Here is a 27,747-nt window from a genome sequence, read left to right as displayed (position 1 = left end):
CTCCCTCCGTCACTCCACTCCCCCCCACCCCACCCCAGCAGAGCAACGGAGAAAGAGGGAGGAAGTTTACAGAATTGAATTTGCTGAATCTTCTCAGTCTACTTTTTGTCTTAACTTTCCTTTAGCCTCTAATCTACATTCATCGGTCTCTACTTTTATGACACCATCGCATTAACTGGTGATTTGTACACTGTCACAACTACGACCGACAGGTAAAATATTATTTTCGGATACTGTAAACTCTTTGCGAACTAAGAAAATACTATGGGTGTATTCATTCCGCCAATTCTGTTGCAAAACTGTTCTTAAATGGAAGCGAACGGAACGGGGAGTACCTACCGTCCAATATAAACGTATTGGTTTTAGTTGCAAAACGTTTTGCAACTGTTTCGCAGAATGAATAGGCCCCAGATTATGGTCAGCAACTGGTAGGCCTACTCTGTTTAATAATTGCTGCAGAAAAGCGCACCTTTATTTGCTTGGAATGTCAAGCAACAATGTAGCGTTTGTAAAATAAATCGAAAGTCCCCATTCTTAACACCCGATATATACAGGTTTTTCCAGGTATGCCTCACCTGTTGTTAGCGTCGTACGAACCACCCTGTTCTCGCGAGTTTACATTCTGTTACGCTACACGTTCCTGTAGCGAAACAGAATATAAACTTGCGATATCAGGATGGTTTGTTGGGGGATAATGTTGTAACAGCAAGTGATACATTTATAATATTGTTCACAGATAGTTTACTGACTATTAATTTGATTTGATGTTTGATTTTATCAATATTGTAAATAATATCAATCCTTAACAAATACATTGTTAGGCCAATTTAGGCCATCACCATATCCATAATTTTGTAGCCTTAACTACAAAATATTAGTCAAATGGTGAGTGAGTGGCTGCTCTATTTCACAAGACCAAAGGAAATGCAAAAAGCATGTGATTGGTGATGTGAGATTGTAATCCTCTGCTGGAGGAGTGCCAATTTCACAGCAAGATCTGGATTCTGTGTAAAACTTGATCCAGAGCTTGATGTGAAGTTAAAACTACTTGTAGCTTCGTTTGGAGAATGGGGGATCAACCAACCACAGCTATGATATTATCACACACACACACCAGCTGAAATATATATATATATAAACACATTTTTACCTGGACAATTCTGTACACAATGGAAAGAGGCCCATGCAGAGAATACTGTAAGCAATGACCATTGGAATATGGCCTTGGAGGCCACATAATGTAACATAATGTTGGATTATGGAATGTGGTTGAAATCTTAAACTGAAGCCCTCGTCAGAAAATTATAATTTCAGGGCCATTCGAAGAAGTTTCTCCATACATTCTCCTCTTTGGGGCGGCAGGTAGTGGTTAGAGCGTTGAGCCAGTAACCTGGGCCAGTAACCTGAAAGGTTGGTAGATCGAATCCCTGAGCTGACAAGGTAAAAATCTTTAATTCTGCCCCTGAACAAGGCAGTTAACCTACTGTTCCTAGGCCATAATTGAAAATAAGAATTTGTTCTTAACCGACTTGCCTAGTTAAATAAAGGTTCAATAAATTATGTTATACGACCCTGTTCTAGTACTTATTCTACTACTCTTTACTCAGAGACATTATTACCCTCTTAGAGCAGCACAAGGCTCAGCCACTGAACTCGTGCAGGCTTAAACCAGATATCCTTGGCTTTTACTATGAGGCTGACTGCTGCATTGTTAGCCTCAGATGTGGAGTCATGCCTTTTCAGATTTACTAGGTAATTGGGTTAACGGGTTCTGTCCATGCAGCATGTGTTAGGCCATTTGTTCCCAGAGTTTTCCCTTGTGGTCAAACAGAACAGGGCCCGGTGTTATGATACCGATGATTTGTCACCACAGATGTTTTGTTTAAGTTTCTGCCGCTGTGGCTCGATGGAGTAGGTCGATAGCTACATCTAGTGGTTGCGTCAGGAACAACAGTTGTTGGCAACTAGCATTGAAGCTAAAAGGCTCTGTATGGTCAATCCAATGTCTGCATTGGCCGTGCAGCATTAATGGTGATATGGCCACTGCAGAAGTAAGGGCATTCATACTTCGCGGTGCATCAGAGAGCTGTTGCGAAGGAAGCTGTCAAGGAAGTGTGTTTGTGTTATACAGGACCTCCCACCCTCACCTACCGTCAACCAATCATGTCAACCAATCATAAATAAGAATTTGTTCTTAATAACTGACTTGCCTAGTTAAATAAAATAAAAATAAAAATTGTTTCAGCATTTGAGATGTGCACGGCGTTGTAGTACTGAGCTCAATTTGACTACGCAATTGCATCGCACCATCCATATGGCGCCTCTGTGCCGACAAATCATCAGTATCACCACACCTGTTTCCCGATAGTGATGGAATTCATGCTTACAAGTGTTTTAACGATGCATCTTTCCGACAACAGTCGAAGATGTAACAATACACCAAGCAGAGAGAACGGTTGCTAATTGCGTCGTTGGAGCATGTGTTGATTCTGATAGGATCGAAAGTAAGGGAGAGCTGCTTTCGGATCAGGCTACACATCATGAAATGCAGTACCAGTCAAATGATTGGACACACCTACTCATTCAAGGGGTTTTCTTTATTTTTTACATTGTAGGATGACAAAACTATGAAATAACACATATGGAATCATGTATTAAGCAAAAAAGTTTTAAACAAATCAAAATATATTTTATATGGCCTCCCGAGTGGCGCAGTGTGCCACTAGAGATTCTGGGTTCAAATCCAGGCTCTGTCGCAGCCGGCTGCGACCGGGAGACCCATGGGGCGGCGCACAATTGGCCCAGTGTCATCCGGTTAGGGAAGGGTTTGGCCGGCAGGGATGTTCTTGTCCCATTGTGCACTAGTGACTCCTGTGACGGGTCAGGCACAGTGAATGCTGACACGGTTGCCAGGTGCACGGTGTTTCCTCCGACACATTGGTGCAGCTGTCTTCTGGGTTAAGTGGGCATTGTGTCATGAAGCAGTGCGGCTTGGTTGGGTTGTGTTTCGGAGGACACACAGCTTTCGAACTTCACCTCTCCCGAGTCCGTACGGGAGTTCCAGCGATGAGACAAGACTGTAACTACCAATTGGATACCACAAAATTGGGGAGAAAACAGTGTAATTATTTTTTAAATAATAAGATATAAGATATATTTTATATTAGAGATTATTTGCCTTGATGACAGCTGTGCACACTCTTGGCATTCTCTCAACCAGCTTCACCTGGAATGCTTTTCCAAAAGTCTTGAAGGAGTTTCCACATATGCTGAGCACTTGTTGGCTGCTTTTCCTTCACTCTGCAGTCCAACTCATCCCAAACCATCTCAATTGGTTGGGTAATTGTGGAGGCCAGGTCATCTGATGCAGCACTCCATCACTCTCCTTCTTGGTCAAATGGCCCTTACACAGCCTGGAGGTGTGTTGGGTCATGTCCTGTTGAAAAACAAATAATAGTGGAACTAAGCGCAAACCAGATGGGATGGTGTATCGCTGCAGAATGCTGTGGTAGCCATGCAGGTTAAGTGTGCCTTGAATTCTCAATAAATCACAGTCAGTGTCACCAGCAAAGCACCCTACACCATCACACCTCCTCCTCCATGAGAACATCCGTTCACCTACTCTGTGTCTCACAAAGACGGCAGTTGGAACCAAAAATCTCAAATTTGGACTTTCCACAGGTCTAATGTCCATTGCTTGTGTTTCTTGCCTCAAGCAAGTCTGTTCTTCTTATTGGTGTCCTTTAGTAGTGGTTTCTTTGCAGAAATTCGACCACGAAGGCCTGCTTCACACAGTCTCCTCTGAACAGTTCATGTTGAGATGTGTTTGTTACTTGAACACTGTGAAGCATTTATTTGGGCTGCAATTTCTGAGGCTGGTTACTCTAATGAACTTATCCTCTGCAGCAGAGGTAACTCTGGGTCTTCCTTTCCTGTGGTGGTCCTCATGAGAGCCAGTTTCATCATAGCGCTTGATGGTTTTTGTGACTGTACTTGAAGAAACTTTCAAGATTGGCTGACCTTCATGTCTTAAAATAATGATGGACTATCGTTTCTCTGTGCTTATTTGAGCTGTGCTTGCCATAATATGGAATTGGTCTTTTACCAAATAGGGCTGACCGCCCCTACCTTGTCACAACACAACTGATTGGCTCAAACGCATTGAGAAGGAAAGAAATTCCACAAATGAACTTTTACTAAGGCACACCTGTTAGGGATAGGCGGGACGCAAATGTCTTAACTGGCCAATTGCCAGGGAGAATACCAGAGCGCCAGATTCAAATAAAATACTATAAAATTCAAACTTTCATTAAATCACACACGTAAGATACTCAATTAAAGCTACACTCGTTGTGAATCCAGCCAACATGTCAGATTTTAAAAATGCTTTTCGGTGAAAGCATAAGAAGCTATTATCTGATAGCCTGCACCATATGCACCAGCAGTAAACAAAGGGGTTAGCATAATTCAACCCTGCAGGCGCTACACAAAACACTGAAATAAAATATAAAACATGCATTACCTTTGACGATCTTCTTTTGTTGGCACTCCAATATGTCCCATAAATATCACAATTGGTCCTTTTGTTTGATTCATTCAGTCCATATATATCCAAAATGTCCATTTATAAAGCGCGTTTGATCCAGAAAAAACAGCTTACCAAAAAACCTAAAGTCACTACAAAATATTTCAAAAGTTGCCTATAAACTTTGCCAAAATATTTCAAACTACTTTTGTAATACAACTTTTGGTATTTTTAAATGTTAATAATCGATCAAATTGTAGACGGGTCTTTCTGTGTTCAATACAGGAAGGAAAACAAACCAGCGATACTTTTTACGTCTTGCGCAACTATCAACAGTGTACCCAGTTCCTATTTGGCCTACTTCTTCATTGCACAAAGGAATAACCTCAACCAAATTCCAAAGACTGGCGACATCCAGTGGAAGTGGTAGGAACTGACAACAGGTTCCTAAGAAATATCCCTGGGCAATGACAACTCAGGGAACAGAGATAGGGAAAAAAACAATATTCTGAACAGTTAGTCCTCAGGGTTTTGCCTGCTACATAAGTTCTGTTATACTCACAGACATGATTAAAACAGTTTTAGAAACTTCAGAGTGTTTTTTTTATCAAAATCTTATGTTCTTGGCATGAGTAGCAGGAAGTTGAAATTGGACACGCTATTTATCCAAAAATGAAAATTATGCCCCCTATCTCCAAGAGGTTCATTAAAATGCATCCCAGGTGATGAAGCTGGTTGAGAGAATGCCAAGAGTGTGCAAAGCTGTCATCAAGGCATAGGCTGGCTACTTTGAAGAATCTCAAATATTTGTTTAACACTTGGTTGGTTACTACATGATTCCATATGTGTTATTTCATATTTTTTAAATGTATTCTAAAATGTAGAAAATAGTAAAAATAAAGAAAAACCCTTTAATGAGTAGGTGTGTCCGAACCTTTGACTGGTACTATATACTGAACAAAAATATAAACCCAAAATGTTTTTTGTTGTTCCCATATTTAATGAGCTTAAATAAAAGATCCCAAAAATGTTCCATATGCACAAAAAGCGTATTTCTCTATAATGTTGTACACAAATTTGCTTACATTCCTGTTAGTGAGTATTTCTCCTTTGCTAAGATAATACATCCACCTGACAGGTGTAGTATATCAATAAGTTTGGTATACTGGCGTTTCGTTGCAGAATGCTGTGGTAGCCATGCAGGTTAACCGCATGATCATTACACAGGTGCACCTTGTGCTGGGGACAATAAAAGGCCACTCTGAAATGTGCAGTTTTGTCAAACAACACAATTCCCCTCAAGTTGAGGGAGCGTGCAATTGGCATGTTGACTGCAGGAATGTCCACCAGAGCTTTTGGCAGATAATTTAATGTTATTTTCTCTACCATAAGCCACCTCCAACGTCGTTTTAGAGGATTTGACAGTACGTCCAACCGGCCACACAACCGCATACCACGTGTAACAACGCCAGCCCAGAACCTCCACATCCGGCTTCTTCACCTGCGGGATCGTCTGAGACTAGCCACCCGGACAGCTGATGAAACTATGGGATTGCACAATAAAAGAATGTCTGCACAAACTGTCAGAAACCGTCTCAGGGAAGCTCATCTGCATGCTCGTCATCCTCATCAGGGTCTTGACCTGACTGCAGTTCGCCATCGTAGCCGACTTCAGTGGGAAAATGCTCACCTTCAATGGCCACTGGCATGCTGGAAAAGTGTGCTCTTCACAGATGAATCCCAGTTTCAACTATACCGAGCAGATGGCAGACAGCGTAGTGTGTATGGTGTCATGTGAGCGAGCAGTTTGCTGATGTCAATATTGCAAAACAGAGTGCCCCATGGTGGGGTTATGGTATGGGAAGGTATAGGCTATGGACAACGAACACAATTGCATTTTATCGATTGCAATTTGAATGCACAGAGATACCGTGATGAGATCCTGAGGCCCATTGTCGTGCCATTCATCCACCGCCATCACCTCATGTTTCAGCATGATAATGCACGGTTTATGTCGCAAACTGAAAATGTCCCAGTTCTTCCACGGCCAGCAAACTCACCAGACATGTCACCCATTGAGCATGTTAGGGATGCTCTGGATCGACGTGTACAACAGCGTGTTCCAGTTCCCACCAATATCCAGGAACTTCGCACAGCCATTGAAGAGGAGTGGGACAACATTCCACAGGCCACAATCAATAGCCTGATCAACTCTATGCGAAGGAGATGTGTCATGCTGCTTGAGTCAAATGGTGGTCACACCAGATACTGACTGGTTTTCTGATCCACGCTCCTACCTTTATTTTTAAGGTATCTGTGACCATCAGATGCATATCTGTATTCCCAGTCTTGTGAAATCCATAGATTATAGCCTAATGAATTTATTTAAATTTCCTTATATGAACTGTAACTCAGTAAAATCTTTGACATTTTTGCATGTTGCGTTTATATTTTTGTTCAGTATACATTGAGACAAATTACAGACAGTAGCCTACAAGTAGCAAAATATAACTAACTTGATTGAAATTGGCCTATAGCCTACTGTTTATATTTTAATGCAGTCATCTCTGTTTGTTTGTATCAACTGCAAAGACATTGGCAACTTTGTAGTTGTAGTCAACTTTGTTCTGAAGTTATCGGCATCCCCCAACCATACACACACCATTTCCACACACACCCTACTAAGACACAGGCAATACTGCTGACACAACATTTGCAGTACAGTACAGCATTTCTCAACTATTTTTGTCCCAGTACTGGTGAGACATGGTCCTCCTCTTTTTTTTACCTTGTCATGCTTAAAACAAATACAATATGTAAAAATACCACTGCAGATTAAACTCACCACTATAACTTTGCCTCTACTCTAGCCATTGTGTTTGCCTCCCTGTTATGCTGTCTGTCTCTTCATCTTCTCTGCTGTTACTCTGTGCTTCTTCTTGTTCTGTCTGTCGGCTTAAGCCTTATAGATTATAAAAGCCAAGCTAACAATTTAGGCTATATTGCAAATTAGTGCCTGTCACATTTGTTCTTTTGAATCAACAACTACCCCAAGTGTTAATTAGGGTAGTAGGGGGTAAATTGCCCCCCGGGATAACAAAAAATGTCCTCCGTGTCATCACAACTTTTTGAGATATTTCAACAAAACGATTTTGTGGTAACTTTTTCTAATTTTTTTAAATTTAGAAAAAGTTGTGGATATATTCCAATTAAGTTAGATCTATATATATATATATATTTTAAATATACAAGTAGGAAAGCCTTACGATAAATAATTAACTTGTTTAAAGAGAAACATTTGGATCATTTTTTAATAAAGTAGTATTATGCTGGATGAGTGTGTTGGGGGCGACTCGCCCCTCCCCCTACTAGGGGGTAACTGGCCCCTGGGGGCTAGTTACCCCTTTATGCTAATGAATTTATTTATACCTGTCATTTAGACAATGACTAGCCCAGTTAGTGCTACTTCATGCTAACTTGCTAGCTAGCAACTTCACTAGCAGTAAATGCTAGTTAGCTAGATTAAGTTGCTAGGTGTACTAGCTAGCAACCTTACTACAGGATCGTCTGAGGTAAAATACATAAATGTTGTAAATGTTTCCACTGGTGACTGATATCTTTACAGTTAATGTAACTTTATAGCTTTTTAGCTATTTTACAGAGCATTTTATGTTATATAGCTAGATATCTACGTTTTTAAGAGAGAGCTTTTCAATTGGTATCTCTCCCCCTGTTTTCAGTCACAGGTGGGGACTGGATTAGGTGTAAGCAGTGCAGGAGGTGGGCTCATTAGTTGTGCTCCAATTTGACTGGGGATAGCTTTATTTGTGATTTACATGTACAAATTAGAATTGTGCAATAGCAGAGAGTTCCCACATCAATTTTACACTGAGTTAGTTCATTTATTGTTATTAAATGTTATATTCCAATGTTATTATTTATATTCCACTCCAATATTATATATATTTTTTAATGAATTAAAAACAACTTGTATGTATGGGAAAGGAACAACAAATAAAGAAAAAAATGGATATGCAGGTGAGTTTAAAAGATGGACTTTACATCAAATCTCTTCATAGTGCGGATATTAATGCTGACATGTGCAACACCATTCCCCCCCATATTTTATTTAAATCATTATTAAAAGTAGACAAGTAGACTTTAAGTATTACTTACTAAAGAATTTCTAAATAAAACTGACTAAATGGATTTTAACAGACTTGTGTGAATATCTATACAGAATCCAAATGGCAATAAATAAATATTGTTAAATTAATATCAATACTAACTTTTCACAATATTATAGTGTACAGTATATGTATACTTCAGACCATTTGTTTCCAAATATTGTCTGAGAAGACTATGCTATTCTGTCTTTTTCACCATAAATCACCGTTGTTCCAATTTTACAGAAGAAATGTCAATTTGTAAGTTTTGAACATTTGAAAATGAATACAAATAAATATTTTTAAGAGGTAGGCTAATTTAGTACCCATTAAGTGCAGTCCGGACTTTTCACATATTTTATCCAATATTTTTCTGTCTTATAAAAAAACATTTGTAAGTAAAGTCATTAAACTTCACAAGAGATTAATCTTACATTTTATCTCCACCTGTTTTACAAGAATTAGGGGGGGGCTTGCTCATTAAAGTATCCGGCCCCAGTGAAACAGTCACGGGGCAGGGCATGAAGTTGAAGTTAATGCATTTTACTGTTTGACCAAATCATGGTTTTAGCTGCCAAAAAAATGGCACGTTTTAAGTGAGGGGACAATGTAGAATGTGCTCTTTCCACGTTTATAGGCACATTTTCATTTATTTTACGATCCATGAACTTGGCTGTAATTGATGAGTCGGAGCAGGAATCTTTGCGGATACCGCATTTGAATTTGAACGTGAGTTTGCGTGACCTCACCTCAGCCTATCAGAAAACAGGGGGTAGGGCTGCTAATTATTTGATCAGCCAAATAATCATTATCGATTAGTATAACAGAGAAATTGCGCAAAAATCTAAAATGAGAAACTTAACAGACCCATTTGTATATAAACAAATATTTTTGTGTGTCAATTTCAACCAGCAACCGAACTAAAAAATGGTCCAGCCCATCTGGCATTTTCCAGAATTGCCAGATGACCAAGTGATTCTAAGTTTAGCAGGGTGTATAAAGTGACGAGTAAGGGCACAAAAATCATCTAAAGACACACTTAGCTGTTCTATGAGTGGTCTAAGGCAGGTGTTCGATTACGAGCGATTTCAAGTGCAACATTAATATAAATAGTTTTGGGGAACAACGCAGAGATTTAATGATGCTCCTACAAAGGTTCTAATGATGAACCTAGCCATAAAATGCTTTTGGGAAACCCGGGCAAAAACTCTTAATTGCGATTTTTCAATCAAATATTGCAATTGGACATAGATCAAAACACTTGAGTGCAGCAGCCTGTCTTGTTTGAGCAGTGTAGAGAAGAGTGTTGCGAACATTTCATGTTCATTAAATTAAATTAAATTGAGCTTTTGTATGCTACTTTCTGTCATTTCTGAACTGCATCTGAGGTTTACTTGTTTGGTGACCTAGGTCTTGTTCGTTAGGGCACATCGTAACAAAAGGTTTTGCAATGGAAACAAAAACAAGTGTTTCTTTTTGAATGAGTCCAGGGGTGTATTTATTAGTCGGGTTCTGTTGCAAAACATTTTGCAACGGAAACCTTTTACTCCAAACCAAAGCAGGTTGGTGGCACCTTAATTTAGGTGGACGGGTTTGAGGTAATGGCTGGAGCTGAATAGGTGGAATGGTATCAAATACATTAAACACATGGTCTTCCGTTTATGAACCCAGCAGCTTTTACGTCATGTTGAAGAGCGTCTGGAGTAAATTATTTATGTTGCAAAACGTTTTTCAACACTATCCAACTAATGAATACACCCCTGGTAGTCCCTCCTTGTTTCATTCAGTTTTCTTCTGTTTGGTGCCAAATGAACACGACTCGGTTGACATGTATCCATCCACAGTCGCACAGTTAAAGGATGATGATTATGATGAACTCTAGACTCTAACAGCTCACTGTCTGCCTCACTCTGCAGATCAGTGAGTATCAGCAGAAATGGAAGACGGGACTCTACTGCAGAACATGCGCCAAGCGCCCAAACCAAGTACTCCTGTGCTTGGTATGCTACCCTACATACAGTTTTTAAACTGTGTTTTTGTGTTGTCTTATGTGTGAATGTATGGATGTATGTGTGTGGGTGTTAGCAGTTTTTTTCATAGTTCCTCTGTGCCATTATATGTGACCACATGTTTTATCTGATGCAACTGTAGTCTTATTTTCTCTGCCTGGTGTTTTGAGGTAGCTTGTTGATAAGTGGCTAGCCACTGTACACCACTGAAAGGAATAATACACAAAAAAAACTATATTTCTGGTATTCTTTTCATTAATCCACAGTAGGTACAGTTCCAAAATGTTTTGCATGTCAGGATTCAAGTTTTCAAGATATAGGCCTTTCAAAAAGCTAATTGTAACTTGCCACATCATCATGGATGCAGAAACATTGAAAGATAACTGGTGATTGTCTGTTCCTCTGTGCCTTCAGTCATATCCAAACTCATCATGACTGCCTTGCCAGTCGCCCAGATCGCAATAGGTATGTATCATATACTATTAACTACAATTATTTTTATTATCACACGCAGATGTAATGTTAGTTACACCTTTGTTCAGCCTACTTTCTGACACCCATACACCTTCTTCTCCCTACTAGGTGGTATGTTCCTGGAGAACTGCCCCCAGCAGCGCTATATCCCCATCTACCTGGTGGTGACGGGGGTGTTTGCCCTGGCCCTGGCTGTCCTGTCCTGCCTACCCTGCACCAGGGAGCAGGATGAGGGGGAGCAGCAGAGCCCTCTCAGCAGCCTTTGTACCGCCTGGAACTCTCTAGTGTCACTATTCCTCTTCTGCTGGTTCATAGCAGGTGAGAAAAGATAATGAGAGTGGTTGTAAATGTTGTGAACAACAGTGAGATGTAAAAAGGGAAGTTGTAGGTACTTAAAGGGCTATTGCACTTACTGATTTGGCGTTGTTTTAGATTTGGTTCATTAACCTCTCTGGGATATGTGGGACGGTAAGTGTCCCACCTCGCCAACAGCCAGTGAAAGTGCAGGGCGCCAAATTCAAAACAACAAAAATCTCATACTTAAAATTCCTCACGCATACAAGTATTTTACACCATTTTAAAGATAAAATTCTCGTTAACACAGCCACAGTGTCTGATTTCAAAAATGCTTTACAGCGAAGGCACCACAAACTATTATGTTAGGTCACCACTAACTCACAGATAAACACAGCCATTTTTCCAGCCAAAGAGAGGAGTCACAAAAAGCACAAATAGAGATAAAATGAATCACTAACCTTGGATGATCTTCATCAGATGACACTCATAGGACTTCATGTCATACAATACATGTATGTTTTGTTCGATAATGTGCATATTTATATCCCAAAATCTCAGTTTACATTGGCGCGTTACGTGCAGTAATGTTTTGATTCCAAAACATCCGGTGATTTTGCAGAAATACTCATAATAAACATTGATAAAATATACAAGTGTTATTCACATAATTAAAGATAGACTTCTCCTTAACAACACTGTCATCTCAGATTTTCAAAATATGCTTTTGAACCATAGCTAAACAAGCATTTGTGTAAGAGTATTGATAGCTAGCATACCATTAAGCCTAGCATTCAGCATGCATCATTTTCACAAAAACAAGAAAAGCATTCAAATAAAATAATTTACCTTTGAAGAACTTCAGATGTTTTCAATGAGGAGACTCTCAGTTAGATAGCAAATGTTCAGTTTTTCCAAAAATATTATTTGTGTAGGACAAATCGCTCCATTTTGTTCATCACGTTTGGCTACGAAAAAAACCTGTATCCTGGAGTGTAATTATCGCCGCAAGCTCATTAGCATAACGCAACGTTAACTATCACGTTTGGGTAAGAAAAAAACCCGAAAATTAAGTCATTACAACGCAAACTTTTTTCCAAATTAACTCCATAATATCGACAGAAACATGGCAAACGTTGTTTAGAATCAATCCTCAAGGTGTTTTTCACATATCTATCGATGATAAATCATTCGTGGCAGTTGACTTTCTCCTCTGAAGAAAATGGAACGCGCATGGACCTGGAGATTACGCAATAATTTCGACGGAGGACACCGGGCGGACACCTGGTAAATGTAGTCTCTTATGGTCAATCTTCCAATGATATGCCTACAAATACATCACAATGCTGCAGACACCTTGGGGAAACGACAGAAAGTGCAGGCTCATTCCTGGCGCATTCACAGCCATATAAGGAGACATTGGAACACAGGGCATTCAAAATCTGGACCATTTCCTGTATGAAATTTCATCTTGGTTTCGCCTGTAGCATTAGTTCTGGGGCACTCACTGATAATATCTTTGCAGTTTTGGAAACGTCAGAGTTCTTTCTTTCCAGAGCTGTCAATTACATGCATAGTCGAGCATCTTTTCGTGACAAAATATCTTGTTTAAAACGGGAACGTTTTTTATCCAAAAATTAAAAGAGCGCCCCCTATCTCGAAGAAGTTAATGCAACCGCTGTGTCAGATTTAAAAAAAACTTTACGGAAAAAGCATAATCTGAGAACGGCGCTCAGAGCCCAATCCAGCCAAAGAAATATCCGCCATTTTGGAGTCAACAGAAGTTAGAAATAACACTATAAATATTCACGTACCATCACTGATTTGTTACATGAAGTTCCATAATTTATATCCAAATAGCCACTTGTTGTTAGCGTGTTCAGCCCAGTAATCCATCTTCATGAGGCGCAAGCACTTCGTCCAGACAAAAACTCTAAAAGTTCCGTTACAGGTTGTAGAAACAAATGAAACGATGTATGGAATCAATCTTTAGGATGTTTTTAACATAAAACATCAATAATGTTCCAACAGGAGATGTCCTATGTCTGAAGAAAAGCACTGGAACGAGAGCTAACTCTGTTGGGAGTGCGCATCACGAGCCTGAGACACTCTGCCAGACCACTGACTCAAACAGGTCTCATGAGCCCCTCCTTTATAGTAGAATCCTCAAACCAGTTTCCAAAGACGGTTGACATCTAGTGGAAGCTGTAGGAAGTGCAACTTGACTCCAGAGACACTGTGTATTCGGTAGGCCAAGCTTTGAAAAACTACAAACCTCAGATTTCCCACTTCCTGGTTGGATTTTCTCAGGTTTTCACCTGCCATATGAGTTCTGTTATACCCACAGACATCATTCAAACAGTTTTAGAAACTTCCGAGTGTTTTCTATCCAATACTAATAATAATATGCATATATTAGCATCTGGGACAGAGTAGTAGGCAGTTCACTCTGGCACATTATTCATCCAAAAGTGAAAATGCTGCCCCCTATCCCAAAAAGGTTAATGCAACCGCTGTGTCAGATTTCAAAAGAACTTTACGGAAAAAGCAAACCATGCAATAACCTGAGAACAGCGTTCAGACAACAAAGCAGCCAAAAAGATATCCTCCATATTGGTTAGTCAACACTTACCTTTGATGATCTTCATCAGAATGCACTCCCAGGAATCGCAGTTCCACAATAAATGTTTGTTTTGTTCGATTATGTCCAAATAGCTTCTTTTGTTAGGGCGTTTGGTAAACAAATTCAAAAGCGCGTTCAGGTCCAGCCGAACTTCAGACGAAAAGTTAAAAAAGTTCCGTTACAGCCCGTAGAAACTTGTCAAACGATGTATGGAATCAATCTTTAGGATGTTTTTAACATACATCTTCAGTAATATTCCAACCAGAGAATTCCTTTGTCTTCAGAAAAGCAAAGGAACGGGAGATACCTCTCATGTAAAATGCATGTGACTGCTGGAAGACCTCTGACTCATTCGGTCCCACATCACAGTAGAAGCCTCAAACAACGTTCTAAAGACTGTTGACATCTAGTGGAAGCCGTAGGAAGTGCAACATAACCAATATCCCACTGTATCTACAATAGGGGCTGGGTAAAAAAACGACAAGCATTATATTTCCCACTTCCTGGTTGGATTTTTCTCAGGTTTTCACCTGCCATATGAGTTCTGTTATACCCACAGACATCATTCAAATCATTCAAACAGTTTTAGAAACTTCCGAGTGTTTTCTATCCAATACTACTAATAATATGCATATATTAGCATCTGGGACAGAGTAGCAGGCAGTTTACTCTGGGCACCTTATTCATCCAAGCTACTCAATACTGCACCCCTGTCACCAATAAGTTAAGAAATGCTAGCGGCCATGACTGAGTAAAAAAGTATCTATTATATTGACAAGAAAGTCGCGTGACCACTCTAACAATGAAAATACATGTCCTCAATGATTGAAGGCAGGGGGGGGCAGTGAGGGGGCAGATAGTTGCCGGAATACCTGGTGCATCCACTTATATCACGATGTGGTAACATTGCTAACAGCCTAAACATTATTAAACTTCTATCTGATCAAATAAGCCTGATGTAATTTGACGCTCTCTCATAGACCTCCATACAGAAAAGGTCTCATCTCACACAGACAGATTTTTAGGTGGAGTAAATCCTCTCGCTTTGCCTCTTCCTCTCTGACTGAATTCAAACGGGAGTTGGTTTCGAGGTGTGGTTTGAGATGGGATTACTCCGTCAAAAATCTGTCCATTTGAGATAAGCCCTTTCCTTTCCAAAGCAAAAACAGATGAAGAAAAACTGAAATATCACATTTACGTAAATATTCAGACCCTTTACTCAGGACTTTGTTGAAGTACCTTTGGCAGTGATTACAGCCTTGAGATTTCTTGCGTATAAAGCTACAAGCTTGGCACACCTGTATTTGGGGAGTTTCTCCCATTCTTCTCGACAGATCCTCTCAAGTTCTGTCTGGGCTGAGGACCGTCACTGCACAGGTATTTTCAGGTCTCTCCAACGATGTTCGATCGTGTTCAAGTCCGGGCTCTGGCTTGGCCACTCAAGGACATTCAGAGACTTGTGCCTAAGCCACTCCTGCTTTGCCCTGGCTGTGTGCTTAGGGTCATTGTCCTGTTGGAAGGTGAACCTTTGCCCCAGTTTGAGGTCCTGAGCGCTCTGGAGCAGGTTTTCATCAAGGATCTTTCTGTACTTTGCTCTGTTCATCTTTCCCTTGATCCTGACTAGTTTCCCAGTCCCTGCTGCTGAAAAACATCCCCACACCATGATGGTGCCACCACCATGCTTCACTGTGCCAGGTTTACTCCAGATATGAGGTTTGGCATTCTGGCTAAAGAGTTCAGTCTTGGTTTCATCATACCAGAGAATCTTGTTTCTCATGGTCTGATAGTCTTTAGGTACCTTTTGGCAAACTCAAAGTGGCTTGTCATGTGCCTTTTACTTGCCACCCTGCCGTCTGGCCACCCTACCATAAAGGCCTGATTGGTGGAGTGCTGCAGAGATGGTTGTCCTTCTTTAAGTTTCTCCCAGAAGAACTCTGGAGCTCTGTCAGAGTGACCATCGGGTTCTTGGTCACCTCCCTGTCCATGGTCCTTTTCCCCCGAATGCTCAATTTGGCTGGGCGGCCAGCTCTAGGAAGGGTCTTGATGGTTCCAAACATCTTCCATTTAAAAATGATGGAGGCCGCCTCCCGGGTGGCACCGTGGTTAAGAGCGCTGTACTGCAGCGCTAGCTGTGCCATCAGAGACTCTGGGTTCGCACCCAGGCTCTGTCGTAACCGTCCGCGACCGGGAGGTCCGTGGGGCGACACACGGACCTTGTCCTTGTCTCATCGCGCACCAGCGACTCCTGTGGGGGGCCGGGCACAGTGCGCGCTAACCAAGGTTGCCAGGTGTTTCCTGGCTTCCGCATGCCTTTCAACCTTCGTCTCTCCCGAGCCCGTACAGAGTTGTTGCGATGAGACAAGATAGTAGCTACTAAAACAATTGGATACCACGAAATTGGGGAGAAAAGGGGCAAAAAAAAAAAGAATGATGGAGGCCACTGTGTCCTTGGGACCTTCAATGCTGCAGAATTTCATGAGGTAGTCACCTGGAATGCATAGTTTTTATGTCTTCACTATTATTCTACAATGTAGAAAATAGTAAAAGTAGGTGTGTCCAAACTTTTGACTGGTACTTTATGTAGATAAAGTACTTGTTTTTTATTTTGAATAACTTTGCAAAAATTTCTAAAAGCCCGTTTTCACTTTGTCAATATGGGGTATTATGTGTTGATTTGATTTGAAAAAAATCTATTTTAGAATAAGGCTGTAACACAACAGAATGTGCAAAAAATCACGGGGTCTAAATACTTTCCGAATGCACTGTATAAAAAGGAAGGACTGTAAGGTTTTCCTCCTCTTCATCTGAGGAGGAGTAAGGATCGGACCAAAGCGCAGCGTGGTAAGTATTCATGATGATTTTTAATTGAAACGAACTGAACACTGAAATTCAAAACAATAAATGATGTGAACAAAACGAAAAACGAAACAATACCGTGTGACCCAAACACTCACATGGAAACAAACACCCACAAACCAAAAGTAAAACCCAGGCTACCTAAGTATGATTCTCAATCAGAGACAACTAACGACACCTGCCTCTGATTGAGAACCATACTAGGCTGAACACAAAAACCAACATAGAAAAACAAACAGACTGCCCACCCCAACTCACACCCTGACCATACTAAAACAAAGAATAAAATAACAGAACTATGGTCAGAATGTGACAAGGACCAAGTATTCCAAGTCACAAGCCTCTGAGGATCAATGAGGTAACTGGGAGGCTCCAATCCTGGACTCTGACCCTCTCCCTTGCCATATTACCGACACATCGGGCAGTCTTGACTGCAGTAAAATTCCACGTGACCATTGAGTCACGGTAATCTCCCCTTATGCACTCTGGACATGAGTTGGTACTACCAAACTTGGTAACGATCATCAGGTCCTAAAGGCCTGGTACTCAGGGCTCTATTGTCCCTCTATCAGGTCCTAATGGGCTGGTACTCAGGGCTCTATTGTCCCTCCATCAGGTCCTGTGTGATGAATTTGAAGAGAGAAGTTCAACAGGTTTAAACTGAGTGGAAAACGTGGATATTGTGGATATTGTTTCAAAGCCAAACACAACAAAATGGACAGCACTTTCTCAGGTGATGATTAATTCAAAACACCCATATGTATATTAGAGCTTATGCATGCGCATAGGCCTTTATATGAGCCCAAGCTATAAAAAAAAAACTGAATTAAAATAATGAGTGTGCTGTTATGCAAAAAAGCCTACTGCATATTACGCATGCATTTCAAAACATAATTTATGATATCTTTGGTACATAATTGTTCTAGCCCAGTGGTTCCCAAAGTTTTTATAGTCCCGTACCCCTTCAAACATTCAACCTCCAGCTGCGTACCCCCTCTAGCACCAGGAACAGCGTACTCTACTTTTTTTTGCCATCATTGTAAGGCTGCCACACACATACTATACGATACATTTATTAAACATTAGAATGAGTGTGAGTTTGTCTCACAACCCGGCTCATGGGAAGTGATAAAGAGCTCTTATAAGACCAGGGCACAAATAATAATATGAAGCACTCTTGTTCAGATATCGATAAAAGGACTGGAGGCAGGGCATGAAAGGGATAATGAATTCAGTTGTTTGTGTCATCCGTTTTGGAAAATGACCTGCTTAATTGCGCACCCAACTCACTCAGGTGCTTCGCTATATCACATTTGACATTGTCCGTAAGCTTGAGTTCATTTGCACACAAAAAATCATACAATGATGGAAAGACCTGTGTTGTCCTTGTTAATGCAGACAGAGAAGAGCTCCAACTTCTTAATCATAGCCTCAATTTAGTCCCGCACATTGAATATAGCTGAAGAGTCCCTATAATCCTAGATTCAGATTATTAGGCGAGAAAAAACATCACCCAGATAGGCCAGTCGTGTGCGAAACTCGTCATCATGAAAGCGGTCAGATAAGTGAAAATGATGGTCAGTAAAGAAAACTTTAGGCTCGTCTCTCAATTCTAAAAGACGTGTCAATACTTTGCCCCTTGATAACCAGCAAAAGCGTTACATGTTCGCTGCCCATATACAGTGCCTTGCGAAAGTATTCGGCCCCCTTGAACTTTGCGACCTTTTGCCACATTTCAGGCTTCAAACATAAAGATATAAAACTGTATTTTTTTGTGAAGAATCAACAACAAGTGGGACACAATCATGAAGTGGAATGACATTTATTGGATATTTCAAACTTTTTTAACAAATCAAAAACTGAAAAATTGGGCGTGCAAAATTATTCAGCCCCCTTAAGTTAATACTTTGTAGCGCCACCTTTTGCTGCGATTACAGCTGTAAGTCGCTTGGGGTATGTCTCTATTAGTTTTGCACATCGAGACTGACATTTTTTCCCATTCCTCCTTGCAAAACAGCTCGAGCTCAGTGAGGTTGGATGGAGAGCATTTGTGAACAGCAGTTTTCAGTTCTTTCCACAGATTCTCGATTGGATTCAGGTCTGGACTTTGACTTGGCCATTCTAACACCTGGATATGTTTATTTTTGAACCATTCCATTGTAGATTTTGCTTTATGTTTTGGATCATTGTCTTGTTGGAAGACAAATCTCCGTCCCAGTCTCAGGTCTTTTGCAGACTCCATCAGGTTTTCTTCCAGCATGGTCCTGTATTTGGCTCCATCCATCTTCCCATCAATTTTAACCATCTTCCCTGTCCCTGCTGAAGAAAAGCAGGCCCAAATCATGATGCTGCCACCACCATGTTTGACAGTGGGGATGGTGTGTTCAGGGTTGATGAGCTGTGTTGCTTTTACGCCAAACATAACGTTTTGCATTGTTGCCAAAAAGTTCAATTTTGGTTTCATCTGACCAGAGCACCTTCTTCCACATGTTTGGTGTGTCTCCCAGGTGGCTTGTGGCAAACTTTAAACAACACTTTTTATGGATATCTTTAAGAAATGGCTTTCTTCTTGCCACTCTTCCATAAAGGCCAGATTTGTGCAATATACGACTGATTGTTGTCCTATGGACAGAGTCTCCCACCTCAGCTGTAGATCTCTGCAGTTCATCCAGAGTGATCATGGGCCTCTTGGCTGCATCTCTGATCAGTCTTCTCCTTGTATGAGCTGAAAGTTTAGAGGGACGGTCAGGTCTTGGTAGATTTGCAGTGGTCTGATACTCCTTCCATTTCAATATTATCGCTTGCACAGTGCTCCTTGGGATGTTTAAAGCTTGGGAAATCTTTTTGTATCCAAATCCGGCTTTAAACTTCTTCACAACAGTATCTCGGACCTGCCTGGTGTGTTCCTTGTTCTTCATGATGCTCTCTGCGCTTTTAACGGACCTCTGAGACTATCACAGTGCAGGTGCATTTATACAGAGACTTTATTACACACAGGTGGATTGTATTTATCATCATTAGTCATTTAGGTCAACATTGGATCATTCAGAGATCCTCACTGAACTTCTGGAGAGAGTTTGCTGCACTGAAAGTAAAGGGGCTGAATAATTTTGCGCGCCCAATTTTTCAGTTTTTGATTTGTTAAAAAAGTTTGAAATATCCAATAAATGTCGTTCCACTTCATGATTGTGTCCCACTTGTTGTTGATTCTTCACAAAAAAATACAGTTTTATATCTTTATGTTTGAAGCCTGAAATGTGGCAAAAGGTCGCAAAGTTCAAGGGGGCCAAATACTTTCGCAAGGCACTGTAATTGCATAGCACAGAAAATACCTAAGAATTCAGGGGCCTTGCTTTAACATAGTTAACCATTTTCACTGTAGTGTCCATAACGTTTTTCTAGCTGTCAGGCATTCCCTTGGCAGCAAGAGCCTCTCGGTGGATGCTGCAGTGTACCCAAGTGGAGTTGGGAGCAACTGCTTGCACGCACGCTACCACTCCACTATGTCTCCCTGTCATGGCTTTTGCGCCATCAGTACAGATACCAACACATCTTGACCACCAAAGTTCATTTGAAGTCACAAAGCTGTCCAGTACTTAAAAAATATCCTCTCCTGTTGTCCTGGTTTCCAGAAGAGGATGTCTTCCTTAATTGACCCCCCATAAATGTTAACGGACATATACCAGGAGCTGTGCCAGGCCCGCCACGTCTGTTGACTCATCCAGCAGTAATGCATAGAATTCACTGGCTTGTATGCAAAGCAGTAATTGTTTCAAAACATCTCCTGCCATGCATCATGAAACAGTGTTGTTTGATGAAGGCATTGTCTGTATATATTTTTTTGCCTTTTCCCCCAGCATTGTCCCAGCCATATCCGCAGCAGCAGGAAGAATGAAGTCCTCCACAATAGTATGGGGCTTGCCTGTCTTAGCCACTCGGCAGCTCACCATATAAGACGCTTCTAGCCACTTCTTATTAATGGTATCTGTTGCTTTTATAAATTTCTTACTACTCGAAAGTGTCTTGGTTCTTCCACAAAATACTTCCTTAGCTTATTTCTCAAAGTCTTTGCAAGAGTGAAGGTTTCATATAACTCACTGTGGCTGAGGAAAGGCACTACTCCCAATATACAGTACCTTGCGAAAGTATTCGGCCCCCTTGAACTTTGCGACCTTTTGCCACATTTCAGGCTTCAAACAAAGATATAAAACTGTATTTTTTTGTGAAGAATCAACAACAAGTGGGACACAATCATGAAGTGGAACGACATTTATTGGATATTTCAAACTTTTTTAACAAATCCACAACTGAAAAATTGGGCGTGCAAAATTATTCAGCCCCTTTACTTTCAGTGCAGCAAACTCTCTCCAGAAGTTCAGTGAGGATCTCTGAATGATCCAATGTTGACCTAAATTACTAATGAGGATAAATACAATCCACCTGTGTGTAATCAATTCTCTGTATAAATGCACCTGCACTGTGATAGTCTCAGAGGTCTGTTAAAAGCGCAGAGAGCATCATGAAGAACAAGGAACACACCAGGCAAAAAATGAAAATGCTAAAGCACAAAGCGATAGGGGCGTAATGGAGGCTGTACGCCGTATACCCACTTTTTTTCAATGGGCATTGTATATACTAACTTCTTAATCCCAACGGATGCCTATCAAGGTAGTGTAGGTATACCGAGACCGAAGTCTTGGTATGCTATTTTTTTATCAGCAATTCAGTCATTATGCCCTGTTTGCATTAGGGGTGTAGGCATGGGTAGGCCTGAGTGGACACAAGCCTACCCACTAGGGAGCCAGACCCACCCAATCAGATTGAGCAAAAACAGATAAAGAATACATGATTAATATTACAAAAAATACCCCCCCCCCCAAAAAAAATAAAAAAAAAATATATATATTAATTTATATTTTTCTCAGACCTCCTAAATGGTCTCCTAATATGTTTTAAGCATTGTTGTGGACTTTTTCTATTAAGAAAGTGTGGAAAACTAATAAAAACCATGGTAAAACATATAATTTTCACCCATGGGGCCTTTCCTTCGCTGGGCAGGCCGTTTGGGATTTTTTTTGTGTGCAAACTTTTAGTATGCACCACTACACAACTGCATAGGGCCGATGGAAAGACAGCAGTCACACACAGTGTGGTGTTAAAGGATAAGCAGTCCATTCACTCGGACATACACTACCGGTCCAAAGTTTTAGAACACCTACTCATTCAAAGGTTTTTCTTTTTTTTTACTATTATCTACATTGTAGAATAATAGTGAAGACATCAAAACTATAAAACAACACATATGGAATCATGTAGTAACCAAATGTTTTATTTGTATTAAATCAAAATAGAGAATATAGATTCTTCAAATAGCCACCCTTTGCCTTGATGACACCTTTGCACAGTTGACTTGGTCTCACCCACCCTTCTGGTGTTGACTCGATTCTCGATTTGCTCCGGTCTTGGTCTTGAATCGATCTTGCTTTAGGTGGTCTTACCTTATTTAGTCACGTAACACACTCTGCAGGTGTGGCTACCTTTCGCACTCTGAATACATTTCATTCAACTGCTGAAAACCCTCCCACTTGCTGGCCAACATATTTTCTGGTGGAGTTTTCATTTTCGGTACATTTATCTTGAGCCATCCCTTTAAATAGTGCACCTTTCATTAGAATTGGCCACCCTCCCGCTCCCTATTTTGTCGACAGACTCAATAGAATATATCGAGAGAACGAACGGGTTCAGAATATTAGGGATCAATGAAAGAAAGCCATCTAAATATATGAATATTCATCTTAGTTTTAACACCACCTGGTAGAGTTAAAAATACTCTGATCTTGTCATTATTTATGGTTAGGAATGTATTTATGAATAATAATAATAAAACAGGTTTGGAGAGCCTTTACGCATGAAAGAAAAATGGTGGTTTGATTCATTCTGAAAATTGCCACGTTCAGTTCTTTAACCCATGGTAATGTTGGACTATTAGTGTACATAGAATTAAAATAGGAAGAACAGTGTATGATAGACTCAACCCTTGTCTATTGCCTGCACTAACCATGGAGCTGTGATGAAACAGCCAAGTATTGCGGCATGCGACGGGTTCAAACGTTTACGGCTTAGTCTGTGCTCTGCTCCATAAGGATTTAATTAGCCTACATGTCTTTCATTATATACACATACACACAAAGTATGTGGACACCCTTTCAAATAAGTGGATTCGGCTATTTCAACCACACCCGTTGCTGACAGGTGTATACAATCGAAGCACACAACCATGCAATCTCAATAGAAAACATTGGCAGTTGAATGGTGTTACTGAAGAGCTCAGTGGCTTTCAATGTGGCACATAGGATGCCACCTTTCCAACAAGTCAGCTTGTCAAAATTCTGCCCTGCTAGAGCTGCCTCGGTCAACTGTACGTGCTGTTATTGTGAAGTGGAAACGTCTAGGATCAACAAGGACTCAGCCGCAAAGTGGTAGGCCCACAAGCTTACAGAACGGGACCACCGAGTGCTGAAGCGCGTAAATATTGCAACTGAGGACAGACAACACTCACTACCGAGTTCCAAACTCCCTCTGGAAGCAATGTCAGCACAATTACTTTGTCAGGAGCTTAATGAAATGGGTTTCCATGGCCGAGCAGCCGCACACAAGCTTAAGATCACCATGCGCAATGCCAAGCGTCGGCTGGAGTGGTGAAAAACTTGCCGCAGTTGAAACCCGTTATCTGGAGTGATGGCAGTCCGACGGACGAATCTGGGTTTGGCGGATGCCAGGAGAACTCTACAGCCCGAATGCAGTGCCAATTGTAAAGTTTGGTGGAGGAGGAATAATGGTCTGGGGCTGTTTTTCACAAATCTGTGCTTCCAACTTTGTGGCAACAGTCTCAGCATGACAATGCCCCCGTGCACAAAGCGAGGTCAATACAGAAAGGGTTTGTCGAGATCAGTGTGGACAAACTTGTATGGCCTACGCAGAGCCCTGACCTCAACCCCATCGAACACCTTTGGAATGCTGACTGCGAGCCAGGCCTTGTCGCGTTGCACAACATCAGTGACCGACCTCACTAATGCTCAAATCAAATTTTATTGGTCACATACACATGGTTAAACATGGTTAGCATATGTTATTGCGGGTACAGCGAAATGCTTGTGCTTCTAGTTCCGACAGTGCAGCAATATCTAACAATTCCACAACATCTACCTAATACACACAAATCCAAGTAAAGGAATGGAATAAGAATATATACATATAAATATGGATGAGCAATGACAGAGCGGCATAGGCAAGATGCAATAGAGAGTATAAAATACAGTATATACATGTGAGATATGTAAACATTATTAAAGTGACATTATTAAAGTGACTAGTGATCCATTTATTAAAGTGGCCAATGATTTGAAGTCTGTATGTAGGCAGCAACCTCTGTGTTAGTGATGACTGTTTAACAGTCTGATGGCCTTGAGATAGAAGCTGTTTTTCAGTCTCTTGGTCCCAGCTTTGATGCAACTGTACTGACCTCTCCTTCTGAATGGTAGTGGGGTGAACAGGCAGTGGCTCGGATGGTTGTTGTCCTTGATCCTTGATGTGTACACCAAGGAACTTGAAGCTTTCCACCTTCTCCACTGCGGTCCGGTCAATGTGGATAGGGGGGTGCTCCCTCTGCTGTTTCCTGAAGTCCACAATCATCTGCTTTGTTTTGTTGACCGTTGAGCGAGAGTTTGTTTTCCTGACACCACATTCCGAGTGCTCTCACCTCCTCCCTGTAGGCTGTCTCGTCGTTGTTGGTAATCAAGCCTACTACTGTTGTGTCATCTGCAAACTTGTTCTTGTGGCTGAATGGAAGCAAGTCCCCGCAGCAATGTTCCAACATCAAGTCTTCCCAAAAGAGTGGAGGCTGCTATAGCAGCAAAGGGGGACCAAATCCATATTAATGCCCATGATTTTGGAATTAGATGTTTAGTGAGCAGGTGTCCACATACTTTTGGTCATATGTATTATCAACTGTTACTAATGATCCTCTTGAAGGCATTTACAGAGGAATCAAATGAAGGTAAACGGTTGTCATTAAATGGAATGGTAATGTAGGCTATACCAACTGAAGACAACTAACAGTACATTTACAGTTGAATATGTGTTATTAGGCCTGACGGGTGATACCGAGTGGCTAAACATAGAAATAGGAAACAGAGAAAGTTGGGGTTGCCTAGAATTAAGACATTCAAGAGTTCCCATCCCTGCAAGTTAAAAAAGCCAGAACCCTCTGTTCCTAGGCCATCATTGTAAATAAGAATTTGTTCTTAAATGACTTGCCTAGTTAAAAGTTAAATAAATAAAATTGTGGTGGGAATTAGGTCAAGGTCAGAATATTGTGTAGCTTTAGACACCTCCATTTATTCAACCTCAACCCCAAATGAATAGTGTCTGAATAGTACGCTATTCTCATGCTTAAGCACCAGGTCAGAAAACAGAGAGAAGTGTATTAAAAAACAGAACTACATTCCATTTTTGCATGCTTAATTCAGGTCGGAATCGGGCCCAAGACCATAGGGAGCTGTAAATAACAGTTCTACCACAGGCAACACAGGTTCTTTGAGAATGGATTTGAGTGGAAATACAAGACAGGAAAATCAGAAGCCGGTATCGGTTCACAAGTTAATTTATTTCTCTTCCAATTACGGCTTCCATTAACAAAGTTATATTTTGCTTAGCAAACAAAATGGAGGGAGGATATAACAAGTAACATAATTAAATCAAACAAAAACAGGTTTCAGTGCAAGGAAAGCACATGAACTTAATCAGATCCTTAACGCAAATGTTATAAAGCGGCAGGGACAAATAGGGAGTTAATCGCATTACTCAATGATTCAAGCAATAGCAAATCGGTAGAAGCATGCACAGTAATTAAGGGCATTCGGCACACCTGTGACAACTACATAAAGATTTTGGGAGGATTAAACTAGCAGAGATCAGAGTATGTTGTTGTTTGACAAAATCTGAACATATAGGGCCAGTCTCCTCCCTGGACTAAGAAGTACTCTCAATGAAGACTCTTTTTAAGCATGTTTTTTAGTCAAGGACCCACAAAACCAGCCCATAATGTATTCAAAAGGGTTATCAGCCTTCCCTTCTATTTCTTCACCCACCCTTCTATCTCTCCATCTCCAGGCAACGTGTGGATCTACTCTATATTCCCTGCAAACTATAATGAAGAAGAAGCTCTCCACTGCAACAAAACCCTGTATCTGTTTGCCTTCTGGACCACCACTCTGGTATATATCTTTCTGGGCATGCTCATGGTTGGGGGCTGCTGTGTGCTTGTCTGCATGTGTCTGTGTGGTGGAAGGGGGCTCGGCTCGAACAATGCCGACGTCTGAGGGGGAGGCGAAGGGTGCATATCTGGGTTCAAATATTATTTGTTTTCTTGCAAATGCTTTAGTTGTGCTTAATTGAGCTTGCCTGACACATTGGAGCCAATGGAATGGTCCCAGAAGTACAATCCCTACCCATCTGGCACTCCAGTCAGGCTAAATCAAACATTGAAAAGTATTTGAAGAAAGAAATCCTATTTGAACCCAGGTCTATTGGGTGGGGAGGGCATGGGGATCCGGGTTGTGTTTCGGAACATTCATATATATTTTGTAGAACAGACAGTTGGATTGTGTGTCATGTTTGACACGGAAGCATTTGTTTTATTCCTTGAATTTCTATATGCACTGTTTTGAACATTAAATGTCATTGAATACACCTCTGTTGGGTGGGGAGTGGTCCTATTCAGGTCCTGGTGCTCAAGGAGGGTTCAACACACACTGCACATTGCACTAGCATTGTGAAAAATTATTATCCATACTACCATGCCTTCTAACCTTTTGTACTCACAACCTGTCTGTATGTGTGTCAAATAATCTGCTTCATATTACCAAATGTACATTGTTAAACGCTAATCTTTCTGTAATCTCTTTCTGGTCTATTCTTTACTCTGTATATTCCAGCATAAATAAATGTAATCCATAATGTAATGGCGCCTCCACATGAATACGACTGTCGAGAGGAGAATTTCACCCCGTGGGCGTAATGTACTGAGAATAAAGTGACAGTTGTCTTTCTCAGTGTGCTAAAATAAGATGTGTCTGGATGTGCCTCTGCCTTTTCATTCTAAGGAAAAATAGTCTGTTTGAAAGAAATGTTTGCGATGCAAGTTGTTTTCCTGTGTAACGTAATGATTCGTTGACTGAGTATAGTAGATTTAATATATCATGCATGTCATTTGTTCAACAATGCAAAATCACACTTTTAGCAAATAAACATTATCAACCGCTCTAGTAATTGCAGGTCATACACAGCTTACTTTAGCATATTAGATGTATAGTACCAGTCAAAAGATTGGACACACCTACTCATTCAAGTGTTTTTCTTTATTTTTACTATTTTCTACATTGTAGAATAATAGGGAAGACATCAAAACTATGAAATAACACATATGGAATCATGTAGTAACCAAAAAAGTGTTAAACAAATCAAAATATATTTTAGATTTGAGATTCTTCAAAGTAACCACGCTTTGCCTTGACAGCTTTGCACACTCTTCAAATCACATTTTATTGGTCACCCGCACGTGTTTAGCAGATGTGGCAAAATGCTTGTGTTTCTAGCTCCAACAGTGCAGTAATATCTAACCATTTCACAACAATACACACAAATCTAAGTAAAGTAATGTAATTAAGAATATATAAATATTTGGGTCTAGCAGTGTCAGAGCGGCATAGACTAAGATAGAATACAGTATATACATATGAG

General features: G+C 40.7%; 1 protein-coding gene across 1 annotated transcript; it reads left to right on the top strand.

Annotated features, from left to right (window-relative positions):
* Positions 1–27,272, top strand: LOC109864409 (transmembrane protein 272). Its single transcript, XM_020452185.2, has 5 exons — positions 1–212; positions 10,608–10,691; positions 11,115–11,165; positions 11,283–11,492; positions 26,119–27,272. The coding sequence occupies exons 2-5, from the start codon at positions 10,628–10,630 to the stop codon at positions 26,325–26,327; spliced, it is 534 nt and encodes a 177-aa protein (XP_020307774.1). The 5' UTR covers positions 1–212; positions 10,608–10,627; the 3' UTR covers positions 26,328–27,272.
* The last annotated feature ends 475 nt before the right edge of the window (positions 27,273–27,747 follow it).

This window comes from Oncorhynchus kisutch, linkage group LG19 (genome assembly GCF_002021735.2).
Source record: "Oncorhynchus kisutch isolate 150728-3 linkage group LG19, Okis_V2, whole genome shotgun sequence".
Taxonomy (NCBI): domain Eukaryota; kingdom Metazoa; phylum Chordata; class Actinopteri; order Salmoniformes; family Salmonidae; genus Oncorhynchus; species Oncorhynchus kisutch.
Note: the sequence above shows the minus strand (reverse complement) of the source record. Positions and strands in the feature narration are given on the sequence as shown.